Source organism: Salvia hispanica, chromosome 3 (genome assembly GCF_023119035.1).
Source record: "Salvia hispanica cultivar TCC Black 2014 chromosome 3, UniMelb_Shisp_WGS_1.0, whole genome shotgun sequence".
In the NCBI taxonomy this organism is placed as follows: Eukaryota; Viridiplantae; Streptophyta; class Magnoliopsida; order Lamiales; family Lamiaceae; genus Salvia; species Salvia hispanica.
The window spans coordinates 22,715,986-22,734,146 of NC_062967.1; the positions used below are offsets into that span (position 1 = coordinate 22,715,986).

The 18,161-nt window shown below is 35.4% G+C and overlaps 2 protein-coding genes across 2 annotated transcripts; both read left to right on the forward strand.

The window, feature by feature from the left end:
• The first annotated feature begins 512 nt into the window (after positions 1-512).
• Positions 513-6,698, forward strand: LOC125215332 (probable polygalacturonase). The gene is made up of 5 exons (XM_048116719.1): positions 513-1,165; positions 3,493-3,613; positions 4,911-5,159; positions 5,657-5,810; positions 5,921-6,698. Exons 1-5 carry the CDS (start codon positions 740-742, stop codon positions 6,444-6,446), a joined length of 1,476 nt encoding a protein of 491 aa, XP_047972676.1. The 5' UTR covers positions 513-739; the 3' UTR covers positions 6,447-6,698.
• A 1,955-nt stretch (positions 6,699-8,653) lies between these two features.
• On the forward strand, positions 8,654-9,483 carry LOC125211939 (protein TIFY 10A-like). Its single transcript, XM_048111909.1, has 3 exons — positions 8,654-8,843; positions 8,926-9,099; positions 9,172-9,483. The coding sequence occupies exons 1-3, from the start codon at positions 8,717-8,719 to the stop codon at positions 9,321-9,323; spliced, it is 453 nt and encodes a 150-aa protein (XP_047967866.1). The 5' UTR covers positions 8,654-8,716; the 3' UTR covers positions 9,324-9,483.
• The last annotated feature ends 8,678 nt before the right edge of the window (positions 9,484-18,161 follow it).

Sequence of the window (18,161 nt, forward strand, 5' to 3'; positions counted from 1 at the left end):
AAAGCACAAAAATAAAAAATAAAAAATAAAAAATAAATATTGACAATAGGATTTCCCTTTAATTTATAGTGTTTTTATATTTATTCTTGCTAATTGATATGTTTGCAAACATAAAAAATAAATATTGTAGTGTTTAAATATTCAAATAAGAAATAAAATACTTAGGGCGGGACTTAGGGCGGGCTATAGTCCACCCCATTGTAGGTGGAAGGGGAAGAGGATAAAATGCTGATGTGACAGCGTATAGGGCGGAGATTTAGGGCATCGCATCCTCCGCCCCATTGTGGATGCCCTTTCGTGTATCTTCCATGGGCTTGCCCATATTATGTCGGTATGCTTATTGACTAGTTGATGTTTTTCTCGGATACGGCTGAGAGTATGACGTAAAGAATAAGTTCTGATATTATTCTATTAATAATAAAAAAAAAGTGGAATGCGCATGGCTGTATATTATACTCCTACCTCTATATTGTGCGGTAAACTCTGATTGACAGATCTAGAGTCGGTAGAGATGAAAGAGACGAGTGTGCATATAAATATGTAAGTATGCAAGTAACAAATTAATGAAACTGAATAGCTTACCTTTGAATGTACTCTTCCTCCTTGTACGTCTCTCTCATACATCACACATGATTTGTGATTGATCGCCATTCACCACCATCCCCTGCCGCTAATCCCAACCACTCTCCGTTCATATGCATAGCTCCGCCTTCCAACCACCATTTCCCCATACATTCCAATGCTGGAAACCGCCGCACACCCCCACCGCTCCTGGATTCCCTCCGCCGTCACCTTCCTCTCCACTCACAAGACCTCCCTCACCGTCTTCTGGATCCTCTTCTTCTTCACCCTCTTCTACTGGCAGCGCGACACGGCGCCCGCCGCCGCCGCCGTCTTCATTTTCCGCCGCCCGTATACACTGCCGCGCGAGCTCCCGAGGCTCCGGCCTGCCGTCTACAACTTGACCGACTTCGGAGGGGTGGGGGATGGCCTGACGCTCAATACGGCGGCGTTTGAAGGGGCGGTGATGGCGATCTCTAAGCTCGGGAGAAGCGGCGGCGGACAGCTCAATGTGCCGCCCGGGAACTGGCTCACGGCGCCTTTCAATCTCACCAGTCATATGACTCTGTTTCTAGCTGAAGGTGCTGTTATCCTTGGAATTGATGTGAGTAATTTCTTCAATTTCTTTCCAATTTCCATGTTTGAGGTTGTGAATTCCTTTATTTTGTTCATTATTTGGGATTATAGTTAGTTTATAGGGTTATAATGCTTACATGAATGCCTTTCCCCCCAATTTTTTCTGCAATTAGCTGAAATTATTGACAGCATTGATTGCTCACAGTTTGATTATGTACACTTCCTTAATCAAAGATCAGTCTGCCTTGAGTTACTTAATACAGCGATTTACTTAGACGTGACATGTTTTGGGAAGGCTGTAGTCTTAGCACATTCCTATAATGGCCTATAACTTGGCATATAGTGTACATTACAAGTTATTAAAAATTAATCTGTTTGTCATGTATTGCTATAATCAAATTAATCTCTTCCTCTTATATTCATAAGCTTTGTTGTCTTGACTTTGGATGTCTGTAAATATTTACTATAGGTAGAACAAAGATAGGGAGATCCTTTTTCACTAGGAATTTGATTTGTTTATTATGCATTCTGTTGAAATTGGGGTTTGCAATGTGTTATAATATCACACAATAAAAGATAGCCTTTCTCTTCATGTTTCTTATTTAGTGATAAAGCAACATCACATCGTCAATAAATTTTGTAAAACACATTTTGTTCACTTTAAACTTTTTGAAATTTCTTAAGCAACCTGGTTTAGGTATAACTGTTTTCACAAGCTATCAAACTATACAACAAGATTCAGAAAGGCTATCTGAAAACAAAAGCCTGACTTTGCTGATGGATGGTTGCAAACTGAAGATTCGAAAGTTTAACAGCCTATTGCATGCAGGATCTGAGCAATAGGTGGAAAGCTACCATGTACAATTCTTACTCTTAAGATGAGGATTTAAGGATACTTACTTATGATACAAATACATTTTATCGCCTGGTCATATGATCAGATTTAAGATTCCAAATAGTGGTTTTTATTACCATATTATCCAATTGGCCGACACAAATATTTGGACTCTGTCACTCCGGTGGGTTTAGTTGTTTTAGAAGTCAATCAATTTAATAGTACTCCCTCTGTCCCAACTAAGTTGAGTCATATTCCCTTTTGTGATGTCCCAACTTAGTTTAGTCATTTCCTTTTTTGACAAAAAAAAACATTTAATCGCTCTTACTTTATTCCATCTCCTACTTTACTCTCTCTTATCTCTCCTATTTTATTTTTTTCATCATTTAACCCATTTAACACAATTTCTATATCTCCGCACCCAAAAGAAATGCATCAACTTAGTTGGGAACGGAGGGAGTTTGATTTAAGAACTCATATCACCTTCAACAACTGGAAGATTTTCTCTCCACTTGCTGGTTTGCATGCATCAACCTGCAAGTGTTACTATTATGCCTTGGTTTGCTGCAGTAGTGATCACGATTTATCTTTATCAACTTTTGACTGATGAGGAAAATCTTGTCTACCAACACTAAGTTGGGTGGCACACAGGACAGAGTTCATGACAACAAGTGATCACTATATTCTTCCTTTTGATCATAATTTATCTTATTTATAAATATTCAGACCAAAGATAGAGGATACTATCGGTCATTTCTTCCCTTGATGGAGCTCCTGATGGACATAAGAGAAAATAGTATCAAGATCGCTTATGTTAGAGGCCTAAATAAAAAAAGGAATAAAATATGTTTCCATCTTTTCATTATCATATGCAGAGAATGAATTTCTGTGGAAGAAACACATGGAAAGTCTTTTGTTCTCGTATTTAAGTGAAAAATCTACAACTGCCGCATACATGATCTCACATGAGTGAATGGAATAAAGTCAAGGAATGATATATAATGCTAGCAGTCCTATAGAATTTGGTATCGGAGTCAGCTGACCTTCCTAAGTAACAATGGTTTACTTCTAGTCAACCAAAAATAATATCCATCATTACCACGAAGATTTATTCTCTTTCTTTCCTGCAAAAAAAGGAAAAAATGAAGTTCCCATTTGCTTTTTCTGGAATTATTTTGTCTACGATTGACTGAGAATTGATCATTCAACTATCACGCAATGCAGTATAAGGTTGCAGGCATAGCTGTGCTGATAATATAGCTGGAAATATGACCTCACCAGAGATGAAAGTATAGAAAGGACATATAGTGAACCGGAGATACTCTTTGGGTCTGCATTGTATCTGAATTGTGCTTGTTTTTGGCATTGATATTACCTGCTCTCTTGGGAACAACTGTATCATGCTTACAAGACATGGTTTTCATAAAAAGTTGCTGCTTATGAATTAAATGAACCTTGATTTTTGTTATTGTTAAAAATTCATTATTCATTTCTTTGTTTTTCATCTTAATGTTGGATAGGATGAGAACTACTGGCCTCTAATGCCTCCACTGCCTTCTTATGGATATGGAAGAGAGCATAAAGGACCAAGATATGGAAGTTTAATCCATGGACAAAACCTCCGAGATGTTGTAATTACAGGTTTGTATTTAATAAACTCATTGTGACTTTTTCTGGACTCGTTTAGTATTTCACAAAAATTTATATGGCTGGCCACTGATGAATTTGAAATTGCGTAAACTGGTTCGTCGGTAATTAGTAAGAACATGGATAGGAAAGTAAGAATAAAAAAAAGGTTATTTTATTTGAAGCTATATATCTCTGAAAAGAATGAAAAATGAATTATTTTTGTTGGCTTAATTGCTGAAATATTTACCAACTTTGACTTGATTTTAGTTTTAGAGAAGTTTTATGGATCGTTGTTATTAACACCATATCAAAATAGACATGCCAAAAAGATATTCACGATCATTAGGAATGACATATGCGATTTATATTTTTAAGCAATTTTCCTGTAACATGGAAAAAAGCAATGCCCAAGTCAGTTCTTCAGTCTTCGCTCTGGAGACGTCAATTTTACTACAAATTAAAAAGTGATACATTACTGATGCAACTATTTACAAAAATGTCTAGCATCAATATCAGGTCAATTTGGTGAATTTGTTAGCAATTAGCCTAATATGTTTGCAGATAGAGTTTTTGTCATCGCGCAACGAAGGTGTGCATTTGACAGTGACGTGATTTTTATATTAGTTGATATGTAATTCTTTGTTTAGTTGTTATTTTACTATGATAGTTGTTATCAGTGATTTGGCCTATAGGATCCTTTCATGAGTTTAGTATGTGCAAGTGAATAAAGTGGTCTTCTGGTTAATGGAATATGTGTCTAGGTTTCCTCGATCAATAGTAGCAGGTAGCGCTTGGGCAGAAGAGTTCTTCTGATTTCATCATTTCTTTGAGACAGGGCAGAAATTTCCTGACAGAATACACTGAGTTGTTTATTCTATACAATACATTATCGTCGGCCTATTTATTTCATACTACTATGTATACTTTTTTTTACCTCAATTAAACTTTGGCCTCAATTTACGTTTCTATAATTTATACACAGCTATTCACATCCATGGCCTTACCATCGAGACTGAGTTTCTACATGCCATGCTTTGTTTTCTCTTTCCTGCATAGACATCCATTTTTTTTATAGAACAAGCCTCAAGAATGGAGTCCCAGTTCACAATCCTTTTGGTTTTGACTTTAACTTATGGCTCTATTATAAACTAGAGGGAAATTTTGTAACTGAACTACTATATTGTTTGATTGAATCTGTTTGAACTTCCTGGTGTAGCTCCTTGTGTCTGCATAGATTATTTTACACCAAATGTTTATGTAGAAGCTATTTACTGTTAAGCTGAATATCTTCTTGTGTTGTCTGTATTAGGGCATAATGGCACCATTAATGGCCAGGGTCAAACATGGTGGAAAAAGTATCGCCGTAAGCTTCTTAATCATACCCGAGGACCACTTGTGCAGATTATGTGGTCCACTGACATTTTGATATCTAATATAACGTTACGTGATTCTCCTTTCTGGACACTTCATCCATATGACTGCAAGAATGTGACTATAAGAAATGTAACAATCTTGGCACCCATCTTCGAAGCTCCAAATACTGATGGCATAGATCCTGGTAAGCTTACTTCGTTACCTTTTCCTTCTATTTGGACATGAGTTCCATATATTGTTATTGAATATCGCAACTTTTGAAAGTTCTTATTAATTTGTGACAATGATGGAGAATTTGAGGTTTAAAGGTTAATTTTTGATACAGAAGATGACAAATAATCAATGTTGATCTTATGCCTATTTGAATTTGGGGTGATAGCGCCTAAGTGCAGGAACTTTTTCCAACTCTGATTTTTCACATTAACTATTTGCCTCAAAATACACAGCTTTCAATTGAAATGTACTAATGGTGTAGTTGGATTGACGGGAAATTGGTAACTGTGACAAACAACTGACAGTTTATGTAATTGGTGACAGATTTTTAGTTCATGTGCAGAACCATAATTGAGTAAAAGTTTGTGGGCATATATCCTTTGAATTATATCTTTGTTCTGGAACACTTTATGCAAGAATCAGTTTATCTTGATTGTCAAGTGGGTTGATTTGATATGTGACACACAGATTCATGTGAAGATATGGTGATTGAGGACTGTTACATTAGTGTTGGAGATGACGGTGTTGCCATAAAAAGCGGTTGGGATCAGTATGGCATCAGTTATGGGCGGCCTTCGACGAACATCCTCATTCGGAACCTTGTCATTCGTTCCATGGTCAGGTAAGACCATTCTGTCCTAAATATTTTCTTGACATTCTGTTACTATGGTCATATAGATCCATGTGGTACATATTAGTTGATTCTAAATGGAACACTTTCGCGAATGACAGTGCTGGTGTATCAATAGGCAGTGAGATGTCTGGTGGTGTGTCGAACATCACCATAGAGAACATCCACGTGTGGAACTCAAGGCGTGCAGTCCGGATCAAAACAGCTCCAGGGAGAGGAGGATACATTAGGAACATAACATACAGAAACCTGACGTTTGACAATGTCCGAGTTGGGATTGTGATCAAGACAGATTACAATGAACATCCAGACGAGGGGTTCGACAGAGACGCAGCTCCCGTGGTAGAGGACATAAGCTACACCTCGGTGCACGGGGAAGGGGTGCGTGTGCCGGTTCGTATTCACGGGAGCAGGGAGATCCCTCTAAGAAATGTGAGCTTCAGGGACATGTCCGTGGGAATAACCTACAAAAAGAAGCACATATTCCAGTGTTCGTTTGTGCAGGGACGTGTTGTAGGGGCAGTGTTTCCGGCTCCTTGTGACAATCTGGATCTGTACGACGAGGGAGGCCACCTTGTTAGACGATCGCCGTCCCAGAATGTATCAGATATTGATTATGATTTCTGAGAATTATTTCATGTTTGTGGATTTTTCATCAGCCACATCTCTCTCTCTGGTTTGAAGATGGAACCTCTTCATTTTCTGTGTGATGGCCGTTTACATTCTGTGTTGTAAATGCTAAATACAATACTTAATCTGATTATAGTTAGTTGATACTACATTTTAACTGTGGTAATTAGGGTACACGTTAATACTTTCTCTAACTTTTATTTGTCGTGAAGTCTTGCAATTGCTATTTTTCGTTGCGCATAAAATAAACTCATGTTATGCAAATAGGCTGCAAACAATATACTATGACAGATAAACTACATTCAGAATTCAAAATCTGACCTGAAAAAGTTCCAATCTTATGTTATGCAATAGCCTGTGAAGTATATGTAGTTTTTCACGAATTATTCGAAGATCGACTTGGAAAATTCTTATTTGGAGCTTGATTAGATAATAAACTAGTCGAGTCCAATTATGAGCTTGATAATTTTGTTGAGTGGGTCTCATAATTGGTGATGATTAGTTTGTTGGGCTCGTGAACATCTTCAGATTTGTTTGTTGAAGAACATGTTCACGAACCTTCAATATAGCCAATACACGAGCCTTCAACAGAACCATCAATCGAGCCTTTGATCAAAAGCACATTTTAAATACTTTCTCACTCGAGCTTAAGCTCGAACACCATTTATACAAATATTAAACTAGTGCAGCTTGATCTCAAAGTCGAATACGACATTATCCGATATCATATGAGCCAAACTCAAACACCCAAATATTTATACTGATTTGAGTTCCGATATCATATGAGCCAAACTCATACACCCGAATATTTATACTGATTTTAGTTCGAACGGCTAGTTTCGACTCAACTCGACTCGTTTGCACCCCTAGTAAGCATAAGGTGAATACGTGCATACTCCGACCCTTCTAATGTTAATATTCTCACTTTCTACCAAACGACAACCCACACCATTAGGCCTGCAAATTTAGTCCGCGGGTTTCGGGTATACCCGATCCCGACCCAATACCCGACGGGTTTTGGGTACCCGAAACCCAAAATTATGGGTTCGTGTTCGGATTTGGGTAGTTAATGTTAGAATTTTTTGGGTTTAGGGTACCCGTCTAATACTCGATTAATTATGTATTTGTGATAAATATTTTAATTTAGTATAGGGTCTATGGCCCGTAGGGTAAATCAGTAAATTTATTTAATCAGATTTATGACAAAAAAAATTTTATTTTAAAATTAAGTAGTGTCTATTTGTCTAATGTCTATTATATACTCCACTTTGGCATCGCGGCAATGGAGGCGGCGACCAAGAAGGCACGAGAATGAAAGAGGAGAGAGGCCTTTACTGGGGAGGAGAGAAAGTCCTCCACACTTATTATTTTTATTATTATAAATTTAAATAGAAGAAAATACTAGGTGGCACCATAAAAAATTGACACATTCCTACTCTAGTTATCTATAGCTATTTCTAATTTTACACTACTACTATAGATAAACTTTAAAATTTTACTGTATTTCTTTATTTGTATTATTTCAAATTAATCAAGCAAAAATGTATTGATATTGGCCCAACTTCACTTTTAAACAATTTTAACCATTTAATCAATTTTATATATAAAATATTTTATTGATATTTCCACTAATTAATTTATTTAAATTAAACAAATACTTGCATAGTGATACTAATATATAGTGATATTTCTTTATTTTTATTATAATTTTTTTACAATATATAATTTTACATTTCAACCTTATAATACATACTTAAACTATTTTAAAAAATTACAATTTTCGAAATTTTGATATTATAGATAACATTATGTCATTTCCGAATATAAATACTCAAATTAAAAATTAATTATTTTACTATATAATCCATTTTTTTTCAATCCCACGATATTCAACTCCTGGATCCGCTATTGATTTGAGTTATTTTTATTTATGGTAAAAATTTACTTTGATATCAACTCCACTTACACCCCTAAACAAAACCTCCTATATTCTTATATCCAAAAGAAGTTAGTCTAACATTTTGCTACAGAGAGTAATAAAACAAGAAGAATAATAGCCATCCACCTAAAGCATAGTAATGGTGGAATAATGATAAGGTGTATGCTGTCTGCTGAAGGGCCCTACAAATTAAATATCCCATTACAAACACAACATCCTCGTGCTCTATTTACTAATCTTAATCTTAATCAATTATAAAGCATATCCCCCTTCACTCTTATCATCTTCCCAATTCAACAACTACTCTGCTTTCTCCAATTCATTCACGATGGACAAGTTTCACGCCGGCAGATCCAACTTCTCGCAAACCTGCAACCTTCTCAGCCAATACTTGAAGGAGAATGGCGGATTCGGTGACCTCAATTTCACCCCCAACTTTCCTCAATCCTCCATAGGTAAATTAAATTCTGTTTCCAACTCTGCTAGATTTGATTTTTTTTTCTCTCTCTCTCATCATTTACTCTTTGGGGGAAATAGGATCTGTCAATCCGGATCAGAATCCAAAAGCGGGAAAGGAGATCGGGCAAATGACGATATTCTACGCGGGTAAAGTGATTGTGCTGAACGATATTCCGGCGGAGAAGGCCAAGGAGATCATCAATCTAGCCACCACCACCAATAATTATGCCGCGGTTTCGCCGCTTGGCTCAGGTAAACACTCTCGCCGAGTCTAATTGTGTTTACTGATTTGTGAGAGTATTAATTTGGCTTTTGCGTGTGCAGATCTACCAATTGCAAGGAAGAATTCACTAGCTCGGTTTCTGGAGAAGCGGAGAGATAGGGTCGCCGGAGCTGCGCCGTACAAGGCGAGCAAACCGGCGGTGAAGGCGGAGCCGTGGCTGGAAATGGACCGGCTCCAGATTCAGCGCAATTAGGGTTTCAGATCCATCGGATTTACTTATTTACATGTATTGTATTGTAGTATTGTATAATTTCCGCTACTCTACTCATCTCATATATTACTATGTTTTAGGAAGCAAAATACAAACAACATCTAATCGTTATATGTATATGTTCGATCTTAGTTTCTTTTCATCTATCTGTTTTCTTTTATGATTATGATCGGATTTTTAAAATTTTTTCTAGTAATTAGAATTGTTACATGTTCAGTATTGATATGCATAGACAAAGTTTAAATCATACTAGTAACCAATTGTGGCCACCTTTATGCAAAAATTGGCATTCAGTCAAATCATGTCGCCTGTTCATGTTAGTGGGAAAATTTATGCGTACAGTTGAAGCACAGCATATTATTCGTTCTTGTGAGTTGTGACACTCCATCAGTCCATTGCCCTCCAACTAATCATAAATTAGACAATTTGTTTAAGCACTCAGTTGAGAAAAATGATGATTAAATTTATAATTTTTTTAATTTTTATATTTAATAATTTAGTATTTTAATTTTAAATTTTACTTTTTTAAAATTTAAGAGAAAAAAAAGAAGATTTGACATAAGGTGATTGAAGCCAGTATTCACAAACGGAGGGAGTACTAGAAAGATAGTGAAAATATCTTACCAAGTACTCATATATCACGTTTTTATAAAAGTCCAAAAATATCGCCCATGCATTGAGGGCATTTTCGATAGAAATTTGGGATAAATAGTGAAAATGTACCACAAATGTGATTACACCTTAGTCCATAAACTTATTAGGATATTTTTAAAGCCTATAAAGTCTATTCGCGTGCAAAACTCAAAGTTTAGAGACAATATTTGTCTATTTCACTATATAATAATACTCTATCAGTCCCATCAAAGGTGACATACTTTTTTTTCGTCAGTCCCAACTAAGATGGCCTCTTACTTATTTAAGGAAATAATTAAATTACTGAACACCTTTTGTATCTCTTATTTTATTCCTCTTTTCTACTTTTTTAACATCCAACAACCTTTTATCTCTCTTACTTTATTTATTTATTTTACTCCATCCGTGCCAATTAAGTTGAGTCGTATTCCTTTTTGGGATGTCCCAACTAAGTTGAGAGCGGAGTGGACTAACAACAACCTAGTAATAGCCCAGCCTAAAACTCCTCCTGCCACATCATCATGTCCTTTCAATAGCCTAGTCAATGCTCTGTCCCAAGAACAATCTAGCAACAACCCAGCCAATGACCTAGCCCAGCAAATATAAATGACAAATACGAAATTAAAGTGGACAAAAATGGAGAAAGTTTAAACATAATAAATTAATTAAAAAAAATTGGCTAGCCGATCGCTCGTCGCGCAATAGGTGGCTAGCTATCGACTAGCTGCGCTCATCCACGCCCTAGCTTACCGCAATAGCGGACTAGCCGAGCACGTAGTAGCACGCACATGGCTAGGGCGCCGACTAGTCCCCTATTATGGATGCTCTGAGTCATTTCCTTTTTTGACAAAAATAAAATATCCAATCACTACTTTATTTCATCACCTACTTTACCCTCTCTTTATTATTCGTACTTTATTTTTCTCTTTTATTTTTAACATAATTTCTTAATCTTCGTACCCAAAAATTTAAAGTGAACATTTTTTTTCTATTTACTATTATAAGTTTTATCTTTCCTATTTTTATTCATCTTGCATATTTTTATATACAAAAAGTTTTCTAAAATTTATCGGTGGTTCATCTTTTGTTCAATTCTTTAATATGGTAAGTTTTATCTCCTACTATAATTTAACAAAGGAATATAGTAGCATGTGATTAATTGTTTCATACTATTTATTATTGATCTATATTGATTATATCTATTTTTATTTACCATTTTCATAATGATATTGTTCCTAATTAGAAACATGTAGTCTTCAATTTTCTCTTGTCTATATCTTTAGAGCTCCTCTCCCATTGAAAATAGAAGAGTTATGTGTGAAATATGGACTAGAGGAATTTATGTATAGAAAGGGAGAAGCCTTAGAGGCTCTGGGATGAATGATATGAATTAGTTTATGAGTTATATATAGCCATGAAATAGGCTTAGACATGATAAGAATTAAATCCTACAAAGAATAGAAGAGATTTGGCTTTACAAGTCAATAATTTTTTTCCTTCCTTAAATTTTTGCCAAAATTCTTGTCGGTTTTAACTACACAGCGCAACATTGGTAAAATGGTCATAACATTATCTACAGAACTCCGATTGAGAAGTGCAAAATACACACGCGAAGCTCTCTTAAAGACAAAGAGAATGGTATACATTAATGACTGATGGATTTCCATATTGCCTGCAAAATTGGCTCGAACTAAGGCGGTTGCACATCTGCATAAACTTAGTGGACTGCTAACTGCTTTTTGGAGTCTCCATGTCAATCTTTGAGATCGTTGACTCTTCGGTGCATGCTGATGCACTCAGCGGCCTGCCGAATTGCTGTCAGCAGATCATCGCTAAGATCCTATGTTGGGTCCGGACTTCTGTTTTGACTATTTTGTATATTTTCCAAGTTTTTTCTGTCATTTCTCAACAAACATGTCAAATACCAAAATGTATAAAATATGTAATTCAAGGACATAATTTGCATGATTGACATTTAAAACGAACCAAATACAGACCCTAGAAACAAGCGAACTCCGTGTTTATCATGGTGCATGATAAGGTTTAAACTGACGCATAGAGTAAGAGGAATATGAAGACGAAGATGGAGAAAGGAGATGTTGGCTGGCAGTCGCAGTTCAAGTTGTGAATCATCACAAAAATCATCCCCAGCCCTTTCCAAAATTGTCATATCTGTGCAAATGCAACAATGAACTAAAGCATTGGGAATGAATTAAACCCGTTTATAATCTTCTCTCCGATTGGAACTTCATCCTCGTCCACAATCTTGAGCTTGAAAAAAAACAATGGTGATTGATATTTAGACGTAAACAAAAAGGAAGGAAAGAGAAAGGAATGAAGAATGTTAATGAGATTGTATGAAGAAAGAGAGGGTATGTTGCAAAGGATCAAACATGTCATTTATGGGATAAGGGGTATTATGGTTCGAAAAAAGTCTCAAAAAGTGCGAAAGCACTTCAAATGTGCAAAGTGAAAGTTCAGGGACCTTTCATGATATTTTTTTTTGGACGTGATAACGTTTTCATGGTATAACATCAGATTTTAACATGTGATATTAAGTTTTGATTGTGTAATATTAGGTTCTAGTCGTTAGCATGCCGTGTCAACTTGATTGTATCATACCGTTAACAGTAAAGCTGAAATTTTTCGACAGACATGTAAACTGACATAAACACGCGCAAAGTTAATGAGTTTGAGTCAAGCCTTACTAAGTTTAAGTCATTGTCGCTCCAATAAAACCACAATAATTTTGAGTTGGATTTAAACTAGAACTTTACTGAATTGGGTCGACATCAAGTTAATATGATAACGACCATAACCACATTATTCAATGCAAAACTTTGTATACATCTGTACAACTAATTAAATATAAATATTTATGCAGTGATGTGATCAAATAAAAACTCTAAATATTATACAAACTCAAAACTATGATCTGGACCATTGAAAAATGTCAACAGATCACAAAAAAGCATCAACAGGAAAATGTCAACAGAATTTCAATGGTAGTCAATGATTGATGTTGTGTTGATATTGTGTTGACATTAAAATCTTGAAATTTTACACTGTGTTGATATTGTATTGAAACTGTGTTGAAGCTGTGTTGAGGAGTTTTGAATTTATACAATATATAAGTTTGCATTTTATCACTATCCTATTTAAACGTACACTTCAGTTTAAATATACTACTCCTATGAATTACAATTGAATTGTACCTCTTGTGATTATTGTTTTGTCCTATCATAATTACTAGAATTTAATCAAATTATAATAGATGTACCATAGTACTTATTTTTACCGTATCTACCACGCCTTTTAGCTAAATAAATAGCCCCAATTTTATATGAGGAGGATGGGTCAATCAAACGCCAGTTTAATTGAAAAATATTTATACTTAAGTCCGATAAAAATAAAAATTTTAGAATATTAAAAATTAATAGTATATACTCCCTCCGTCACACATTAAAAGTCAAATTTTGCCATTTTATTTCGTCCTACAATAAAAGTCACATTTCATTTTTATCATAAATGGTAAGTAGGTATCACATTCCACTAATTCACTTCACTCACATTCTATTATAAAACCAATATAAAAAAGTGGACCTCATTTCTATTAACTTTTTCAATCCACTATTCTTTACATTTCTTAAAACTTGTGTCCACACCAATTGTGACTCTTATTGTGGGGCAGAGGGAGTAATTGGTAAGGTTAAAAGTGAAAAAATAATTATAATATTGTTAAGTGTACATCATTATACTGAAAAAATTGCCCAAAATTTATATTTAACTATTTTTATAAGATGCATTAAAATTTTAAAAAAAATATCTAGTTTTATTAGACGGATAGAATAATTGTATACCAGTATAAAATGTATGTATAGTCCATAATTTAGGGTTTAGGGTTGACCCGATGTACTCAATATCATAATAGTTGATTATGTGATGTACTGATGTATGAGTATGATGATTTGATTATTTGATGTTTGAGTATGATAATTTGACTAGGTGATGTATGAGTAAGAATATTATTTTATTTTATTTTTGTAACAATTATGATTATTATTATCATACAAAATCATCGCTCAAGAAGGAAGAGTTGATAATTCTCTTGCCTTAGAAAATGATTATCATAGTATAAAATTCTTTGCAACTGCAAGTGTGTGTACATATTTGATACAGTACAATAGAGGAGAATAGTACACTAAAAGTTAAAGAGAAAATTATCAAGCTATAATTCAACAGACCGCTGAGCAGCACCTTGTCTTCCGTTCACTTATCGGTGGACCGCTGAGGTGGTTTGCAATGTGGGGAGGACGTCAGAATGGCCATCGGTGCGGGACAGAACGTGCCGCCTGTTGCGTGCGCAACACCGCACCGCTAGGGTGGGATGAGGTATGAGGGTCTAAAATTTAATTTAATATTTCCTCATTCACAGGTAGTCTAATCGTATTCCTTTTCAGGATGCTAAGATAGTTATATCGTTTCTTTTCAAGGTAAAATCTTTATTCTTTTATCCCTTACTCTTTCTTTCTCTCTCTTACTTCATTTTCTTCCTATTTAATTTCTAAAAAGTCATTCTTAATCTTCGTACTAAAAAAATACCTCAACTAAAATGAGACGAATTGAATATTTAATTTCAAATTCAAAACTCTATCAATACAATATAATTTCACTTTTAATTCTTTCACTCTCATTATATGTACTCACATATTTGTAAAGATAATGGTTTGAACAATAATGCTTTCCTTTTAGATAAGAATGAGAAACGAAAAAATAGATGAGTTTGGTGCACATCTCATCTGCATTGACATGTTGGAAGACCCCATCATCAGAAACAATCAAAAAGTTTAGGATGTTTTGGAACCAGGTTGCCAAGCTAAGAAGTACAACACGAGCCGACCGAGATGAGCACTTAACACGGTTATGACTACTACGGAAGCACTGGTCCTTGGTAACATCGTGGGAACAACGAGAAGATGTGGTCTAGCTGCCATAGTTTTATCGGCATTGTCCATAAATCGAAGAATCTCTTCTTTAAAAAAGTGAAAAGGATTTTCAAGTTCAAGGATATCTAGACACTTTTTCAGAGGAGCTCCAAATTCACTGGTGGGATTCGAAGCTGAATGTGACACACTGTAGAGGACCAAATTCTGGCCAACAACAACTACTCGACAAGAAAGGGAGGTGCATTTATCGACATGAACACGACTGTGGAGGAACCCACCAACTATGCCAACTACGTTTCGTCTCTCAACACTAAGAGCCGTCTTATGGGGCAATGGCGGATCCAGGAACCGAAATTTGTGGGTTCGGACATAATGAATGATAAGTTGTATTCTAAGTCTTGGTTACTGGTCAGTATGTCGTGAAATGCATGTATTATCTGCAAAACAGTTGCTCAAGTGTGCAGGATTAAGGGATCCAAGTCAGTAGGAGACGATTCGGGTGACGCAAGTGAAAAGAGCGCTAGAAGTTGCAATACTGACCAGGATGCATGCCAGAGAAAAGGCTTGAGATGGAGAAGAAGGATAGCTGGGATGATCATTAATAAGGGCAGAAAAGTCAAATCGTGAAGGAAGTCTACCCTAAAAGCAAGGGCAAACCTCCCTATAAAAGAAGCCACTTGGAGAGAGAAGAGGAGTTCGTTCTTTGGAGTTTGCAAGTTCGGTTCTCATACACACTTAGTAGAATTCTCTCTAGAAGATCGATCCTTCAGCATTATCCAGTCTCTCGTTCCTCGCCACAGCTATGGTCACTTGACGTCCAAGAGTCTGCGGAGAAGTCATCAATCTACCGTTCCAGCCAGGTTGCCGTAGTAGTATAACAGTATCACCGCCCGGAGTGGCAAAACAATCGTTATTTGCTTTCTAGTTTAGTTTTTACCTGTTTGTTTCGTTGGATCTGTTGCAAACATTTATCTTTGTTGCCTTTTAAAGTACTTGGTGAAGATCCAAACGTTTAAGTTATGAAATTTCTATTCCGAATGTCTCTTTGGTTTGAGTTTGCTTCATTCTGCCTAGGAAAGTTAGATTTAGTTATCGCCTTTAACTTTTAAGTGCGTGCATGTATTTTCCTTCGAGTAGGCTAGATCTGTAGTTGTTGATCGAAAATTGTATTTACGTCTCAGTTTGAGTTTTCGTGCATGAGTTTCCTGTTCTGCACTGTGATCACCACTTGCATGTTAGTCAGTAGAGGTAGTCTGTAATTTCAGCTGTTCATCTTGAGTTAAGCATTTTAATCAATGGATCTTGAGTTTGAAGTCATGAATCTGAGTTTAGTCATGGTGTTTGTGTTCATATGATTTCTGTTAATGCTTGGTGAAGAAGAAAACGTCAAAATCAACTTTAGTTTGGACCACTTTACTTTTAAGTTACTTTTGCTTTTGTCCCCTACTTTTCAGTTGTACCTTCCGAGACCTATCAGAGATCCAACCAGCCACCAGATATACCTTGTTGTCTAACTTTCCTCTTTTAGTAACTGTCTACTTTTCATATACCTCTAAGACACCTTGTCCCTTAATTTCACGAACACAACCACCTGCATGTTATTTTCACGCCTACTAGTTAGTAGAATACCACCTTTATTTCTTGCCTAGGTAAAATCTCAACCCAAGCGTGGTAGCTAACCAAAAACACCCAGGAATGTCACCGCGATTATCCGAACGTGTCCATCCTTGTGGGATTCGACCCTTACCTCCATTATACTAATCAGTAGAAGTAAGTTGAGGAATATTTGTTTGATAACAGGTTCCGGTTATCGTGCCAACGACTCAGCTAGGTCGGGAATCTCATCATGATCAGTTCGATACACTTTCAAAACATACGCTGACCGAGAGAAAACCTGCGCTTTCAGTGAACAATATTTTTTACTCCCTCCGTCCCTAGATTAAGAGTCACACTTTTCCTTTTCGGTCCGTCCCCAATTAAGAGTCACACTTCGTTTTTACCATAAATAGTAAGTAGGTCCCACATTCCACTAACTCAATTCACTCACATTTTATTATAAAACCAATATAAAAAATGGGTCCCACATTCCACTAACTTTTTCAATCAACTTTTCTTTACATTTCTTAAAACTCGTGCCCGGTCAAAGTGTGACTCCTAATGGGGGACGGAGGGAGTATTGTTTTTCGACTTTCATGGCGTCCTTTTTGTTGCTTCCTCATTCGCGCCGTTCTCATAAATCCTATGAAAGTAATCAAACAACGTGTCATAAATATCATGGTCGTCGTAAATATATTTTCATGCTTGATTACGTTGTCGAAATAAGTAGCTTAGAAATCACAATTCGCCTTAAACAATATGTATCCCTTTTTTTACTTCATTTACAAAAATTAAATTGTTAAATTCCATAATTCGATAATAAGTCTTTTAGACAAAAAGTAATAAATTGAAAAAAATAATTCGTCATTGAAAATAGATATTTGACATTTAATTAAAATTAGATAAAAATACCACTCCTGATGGTCTCATAATTAATTGAAAATTTGTGAAATTATTAAACACAACTTTTTAATATTTTGAAATTATCTATTTTTATTACTCCTTTTTATTAAAATAAGATAGATATGTATATATAATTACCAATCCATTATTTTTAAAAAAATAGTTACAATATTAAATGTTATAGGTATTAATTTAATATTAGTAGCCATTACAGTTAATTAATTACTTTAATTACTAGTAGTATTCATTTATTAGTGATCACACTTTAAAAAAGTTAATTAAGTGAATTATCAAAATTCAAAATTAAAACTATTATATTAATTTTCAGTAATTAAATACACAATTATCAAAAGATATAAAAGTGATTCAAATAACCAAATGTGTGGGGACTAAAGCAACGAAGAAAGATCCGACATCTTTGAGCACTAAGGGTGTCCACTATAGTTGGCCGGGCCAAGCCACAAAGTGTGGCCAGGCCACAAAATTGTGGCCGGGCCACCAATGCCCATGTTTCCCACTATAGTGGACATGGCCAAGCCACCAAAAAATATATTTTTTCGATTTTGTTTATATTTTAATTATACTACAATAAAAATTGTTATAATTAAATAAAATGCATAATTTAATAAAAAGTAAATCGAAAACCAAATCTTCGTTGTATTATAGAACGGGGTAAAATTATACAACGAAAATTGTTTTGGAACACGCAAACAAAAACATAAAAAAACACCGCCATCGCCGA